This window comes from Chaetura pelagica, unplaced genomic scaffold (genome assembly GCF_000747805.2).
Source record: "Chaetura pelagica isolate M959 unplaced genomic scaffold, ChaPel_1.0 scaffold254, whole genome shotgun sequence".
NCBI classification, from domain to species: Eukaryota; Metazoa; Chordata; class Aves; order Apodiformes; family Apodidae; genus Chaetura; species Chaetura pelagica.
The window spans coordinates 1,335,865-1,341,600 of record NW_009952963.1 but is presented as its reverse complement, the minus strand read 5'-3'; the positions used below and the strand labels follow the sequence as shown (position 1 = coordinate 1,341,600).

The 5,736-nt window shown below is 46.3% G+C and overlaps 1 protein-coding gene across 1 annotated transcript in view; it reads right to left on the bottom strand.

The window, feature by feature from the left end:
• Positions 1 to 982: 982 nt before the first annotated feature.
• Positions 983 to 5,736, bottom strand: part of RNFT2 (ring finger protein, transmembrane 2) — a 26,192-nt gene continuing 21,438 nt past the window's right edge. Inside the window, exons 7-9 of the mRNA XM_009995674.1 lie at positions 3,512 to 3,577; positions 2,404 to 2,505; positions 983 to 1,117 (exon numbers count right to left, since the gene is read on the bottom strand). Of these exons, the coding sequence (XP_009993976.1) occupies positions 983 to 1,117; positions 2,404 to 2,505; positions 3,512 to 3,577 (303 nt within the window). The remainder of the gene's footprint in view (positions 1,118 to 2,403; positions 2,506 to 3,511; positions 3,578 to 5,736) is intronic.

The window sequence follows — 5,736 nt, the reverse complement described above, 5'->3', positions numbered from 1 at the left end:
CCTGCTACCAGCAATGCTCTACCACTCAGTACTGCATGAGCACGGGGGTTTTTTTCTGGTTTTGGACCCAGGCAGGTTCTGGATGCTGAGTGGAGCTGGTCTTGAAAGGCAGTAAAAGCCTTGCCTCAATGGCTGCTCTGAGGAGCACGTTGAAGACACCTGAATTTGTGAGATGTTTTTGTTTCAGATATTAAATTTTCACTTTGTCAAATCCAACTTGAATCTCTCCCTGCCTCCCACTGTTCTCTCCATATAAGAAAATTAAAGAGAATTTTCTCTAGGAAATCAGCAAGTCTGATCAGGAAAAGTACAGAGGAAAAAACATTCCTAAGAACAGTTAAGTGCCATTTCCACCTTGGTCTTTCCTACATTCCTTGATATTTCATTAAGATGACAACACATGCAATGTGTGGAATCAATTGCAAAAACATGGTCACAGGAAATGAGGATCCTCCAGCCCCACATGAACTTTGGACTCGTGGTTCTGAAGCACTGTTCTGGAAGGATTCTCACAGGTACTGTAACAGCAACAGTGAAATACCATGAAGTTACAGGTTCAGGGAAGCTAGGGACATTTAATGGGAAAAATCTCACCACTGTTCTGAGCCAGGGTGGAGAGCTCTTTTCCAGTGCACCAGGTTATTCACATAAAATTCACAGTACATGTTCCTCATACACACAATTATTTATCTACAAGAAAAGGACAGAAAAAATTCAAACATCCCAGGCAGTTTATAACAAAAAGAAATCTTGGCTGCAGCTTAGCCATGGAGTTTGTCATAACATAAAACATCTTTCTTGCCTTGGAGGATAAAGTTTTTGGCTAGTAACAAGTGTTCTTTTGGCTCCTGGAGAAGCAAAGCTGGAAGAAAGACTAAGACAACAAATCCACAGGCAACTAAACAGGGGCACGGGATCACTAGGTTTTCCAGCTTTTTCTTCTCTCTGTCCAGGTTATTCCATGTGTTGGGATGTGTTGGTTTTAATACACCTGGAAATGAGCAGAGGTGGTGCCATCCTTCCAGCACCGCAGGGTTTCTACGGTGACAGAACGACAAAGAGGACAGGTCTTCTCCCTGTCAAACCAGAGGCAGAGGCACTCCTCACAGAACACGTGCTGTGGAGGCAAAGGGCCAGTGTCACCACCAGCTCCAGGCCTGTCACTGAGTGTGTCCTGGCACACTTAACAGCACAGCCACAGGAGCAAGCAACAACTCAAGTTCAGATGGACAGTGCAGATGATCAGCAGCACCCACAGGGTATGGAAAAATAAAGCCCAGCATTACCAGTTTGCCAAAGCTAAGGACACGTTACTCTGTTTCTTAGTTTAGCCATAGAAACATTAAAAAGGACCACGACATTTGGGCTAACGAAGCAGTTGAGAGGGTTTTCTGTACCCTCCTCCCATCCTTAACTCTTGGGGTTATTTTACAAGTCTTCACTTAGCTCAAACAACCCCTTTTCTCCCCCCTGCTCCTTTATTGCTCACATCACTCAGGCCTGGTGAGCAGCTCCAGTGGTTCCAGTATCCCCCTCCTCTAGAAATGTCAGTTTTCCCTCCTTATCTTCTCATTTCTACCCTAAGCCACAACAGGATCCTCCCTCCAGCCTGCCTTGGGTGCAGAGGGCAGGAGGGAGGCTCCCCAGCACATTGCCCCATCTAGCCCCAGACTGGAGAGCAGGAATAGGGCAAGAAGGGACTACTTGAAGCCATAAGAAGCTGAGGCCTCCTCAAGACATGTGGAGCCAGCAGAAATGTTATTCATCACAATCTTAACTCTGATAAGCACATACAAAGGTGTCTTCTCTGGGGCTTACAGCTTGAGAACATCTGCACAGATGTTCCCAGGAATAGTAAGGGGCCCTTTTGATGCACCTACCTGCTTTGATTTGAGAACCCTGTTACAAAGCACGGGAATGTTAAAGCTCTCAAAAATCAGGCTCTTGAGCTTTATTTTGCCATCACAACAGTATATATCCCTGGCCAAGTGTGGAGAGGCCAGACACGACTGCCTGGTGCTGCCCCAGTCTTCATGCTCATTCTGGATTGAAGCTCCTCTCAGAGCACCTGCTTATTATTCAGTCGGCCTGTTGACCAGCCAGTCTCCCCAAGGGTCAGATCTGTCTTGCATTCTAGATCCAAGGTCTGGACTGCCAACTGGCAGTCCCTGGACTACAAGGCTGGTCTTTTCCATCTCAGTAGCTATGATCAGTCCCTCAAGAGTGGCTCAGCTCTCAGGACTCAATGGCTATCTGGAAGAGGGCAATAAATACCCACTAGATCAAGACCCAGCAAATGTTTTTAGAAGTACCTGGGCTGCCCATGCCTCTCCCCAGCTGCAGAAGTTAACCAATTGAATGCCAACAAAGGACACTGACACTGTGGGAAGCTTGGTGGCTTACCTGGCACATAAGGATCAAAGGTTCCCTGAATTCTGCTTGGCAAATGGCACAGATGTCACCTGCCTCACTGCACTGCTGGCTGGTGGCACGGACTCCATAGGTCTGTTAGGGAGAGGTGAAACAAAATCCCAGTGTCCAAGGGTTTGAAGATAATCTGGTTTGTGGGGAAGCACATATATAGACATAGTTCTTCCCACCCAGATTCCCTGCATGACCTGGGAAGGACACCAGTGTAGTGTCTGTGTATGGGGAGGGAGATTTGGGGAGCAGCACACAGAGCACAGGGAGTCTGGGGCTGTGTTCTCTGTTTTGTTTTCCCCTCAAGCTGGATCCATCTTCTAGTGCCTCCACTTGTGGAGCAATGATAAAGAAATTTAATGAGCTCAACAGGGAGCTGAAAGGATTAATTCAGCATCATTTGCAGAGGTGTTTAGATAGTGGGAGGCATTATTATTAGCAAGTAGACAATAGAAGAAAGAATAACACAGCAGCACCCACAGGCTTCCTACTTTTCTTTTAGAATATGTGGAAGGTAAATGCTGCTTCTCCTGTTGTAACAGTAATAGTGGAAATGGAAACACACTGAGAAAAATGACTGGCCTAAGCCCGTGGAATGAGCAAGGCAAGCTCTAACAAGCTTCTGTGTTCCTCTCCTCTGCAATCTTTGATTTTACCATTTTAAAATATGTCACAATATTTCTCTGCAGCAGATCTAAATATCAGAACTGTATAATGTGGTGCCCGTGGTAATTCCTGAACACTGTGTGATCTGAGTGTCACTGCACATCAGACACCACATACTTCTTTTTAAAGACACTCTTACTCTGCAGTACCAAGTTCTGTCCAGCTTCTGGGACTTTTGGCCTCAATGGATTAATCCACATTAAACAAGGCTCCTGAGCAGATGAAACAGGCCAGACCAGCAACAACCTCCTACCATAGCTGGGACAGAAAAGGTTCCTAACACCCCTGACAAGACATACCAGCTTATCCAGCAATGGGACAACAAATTATTTTGTTCTATCATCATGATACTGAGCAATTTTCATCTCCATCAGTAACAAGATTCCACCTATGAAACTGGACTAATACAACTGACTGCTCTTACCTGTGGGGTGCAAAGGACCTTCAGTGCCTTCCGGACACTTCCCACACGACCACAGATGTCAAAGGACTGCAACAAAGACATTCCATTTTAGGTATTTTCCACAAACTGTGTGTGTATGTGGGCATGGGCAAGTGTGTGCACAGTCCAGAAACTCAGGAAACCGTTTCTCCAAATGGATACTCAGGTGGAACAAAGATTCTAAGGAAAAATGATGCCAGAAAAGATTTAATGGTGATGGTGAAATATGTAACAAACGTGAATGGACCACACAGAAGGGTGGCCACAACAGCTTGAGTAACAATGGACTGCAAACCAGGGGGACTTCACAGATCAGAAGGAGGAGCAGACACTGCAGGATTGTGGTGGAGTAAATTTCCCAGCCCCACTAGGTATGGAGGAGACCTAAATGGTCCTAAAATGAACCCATTCCCACCCTGAGCTCCTGAAAAGCCCAGGTTAGAAAAAGCTTTGGCTAGCTTGAGAAAAAGGGAAGGAGGGGCTGCCTGTTTACATGGGCAAAAAACTGCTTTCCTCAGCCTCTGGGGAAAAGGAGGATTTCCAGGCTCTGCCACACAGATTGGAACTTCAGGGCCCAGATAGTATTATAAAAGAAGGAGGAATCTCCTGTCTTGCTGCAGAGTGGAGTGATTAAAAGCTACTAAGAATATCTTAAGGAATAAGAATCAGGACTGAAGCAGAATTGCTCCCCTCCACCTAAAGAGTGAGAACCTTTAAATGCCAGGAAGGGAGTTGCCAGCACCTTGGTACTTTGCAGACACCCAAAGATGGCCAACTGCAGGGGCAACACCAGGTCCTTTTCTTCCCCCCTCCCTCCACTGCCCAGCAAACATGATGTGACTGCACCTGGAGAGAAGTGCTGATTCTGGGCTCCTCATTAAAACTAAAAGCAGTTCAGAGAAGGGCAGAAAATAAGCCTGCAGAAAATGATTTCTGAAAACAGACTAAAATACATAAATATTTACAGCTTGGCTGAGCAGGACATAAGTGGAAGGAAAAGATTATAAACTGCCTACAAATAGAATGGTTAGACTTGGAAGGGACCTAGATCATCATCCAGTCCCACCCCCTGCATGGGCAGGGACACCTCCCACCAGCCCAGGTTGCTCCAAGCCCCATCCAAATTTCTCCTTGAACACTTCCAGGGATGGGGCAGCCAAAGCTTCTCTGGGTAACCTGGGCCAGGGTCTCACAACCCTCACACTAAAGAATTTCCTCCTGATCTCTCACCTAAATATCGAGGCTGAACACACTCAGCATTCCTAAATGGAAGACATGGCACTACCAATAAAAGGGAAAACAGCTTGAAAAACCCCACCTGGTATGCTGGTATGCCACCTCCACCCTCCCTGTCTGGCAGGACACAGGGAGAAACACACTATGAACTAGACAATATATGAAGGAATGGTTGTGCAAGGAGCAGCCCTGCACGGGAGAAGGGCCAGATGACACAACAAGACCTTTCCATTTCTAACCAGTCAGTGGGGGCAGGGGGAGCTGGGATGCAGAACACACAGAGCTGCAGTGCACTATCAGGACAAAGGCACCATAATGCCTGGAGTTGGCTTTTTTTTTTTTTTTGGTTAGCATGATTAAGTGGGCTCACTGCAGGGAATGCCAATGAGATCATCATGCAATAGATGTGGAATCAAATGAAGGCACCAATAATGCTTCCAGTCAGCATGTAAAAAGGCTCCCAGGGTCCTTCTAGTAATGTTTCCAGTCAGCAACTACCACTTGAGGCTGCTTACTACTATAGACTGTTTCTCAAACAAGGATTGGGATCAGCTCTTTCCCACAGTCTAATTCATAGCTTCTTCTGGTTGCTTCACTTACAGTATGAATTCTAATGTCTTTGCTCTGGCTCTGATGTCTCCTCTTCCCCCAACCCATCTCCCCCCACTTTGATTTTTTGTTCCTCTGGACTTCCCTGTACCCCCAGAAGATGCATGTTTCAGTAGTCTCTGTAATGTCCATTTATCACCCCTTGCACTGAAGTCTGTGTTGCATCAGTCATCTGTCTAGCAATAGGATTCACAGCCAGGGAGTGCTTCTGTTCAGGACAGGGGAAAAATAAGACCTGGGTGTCTTTACTCATGAACATCTGGATTTCTTCACCAAAATCAGAAGTTCATGTCTACACAGTCCAAACAGAGACACCAGGACAGCTCCCATCAGCTGCACTACCCACAACCTTCTGAGAGTGA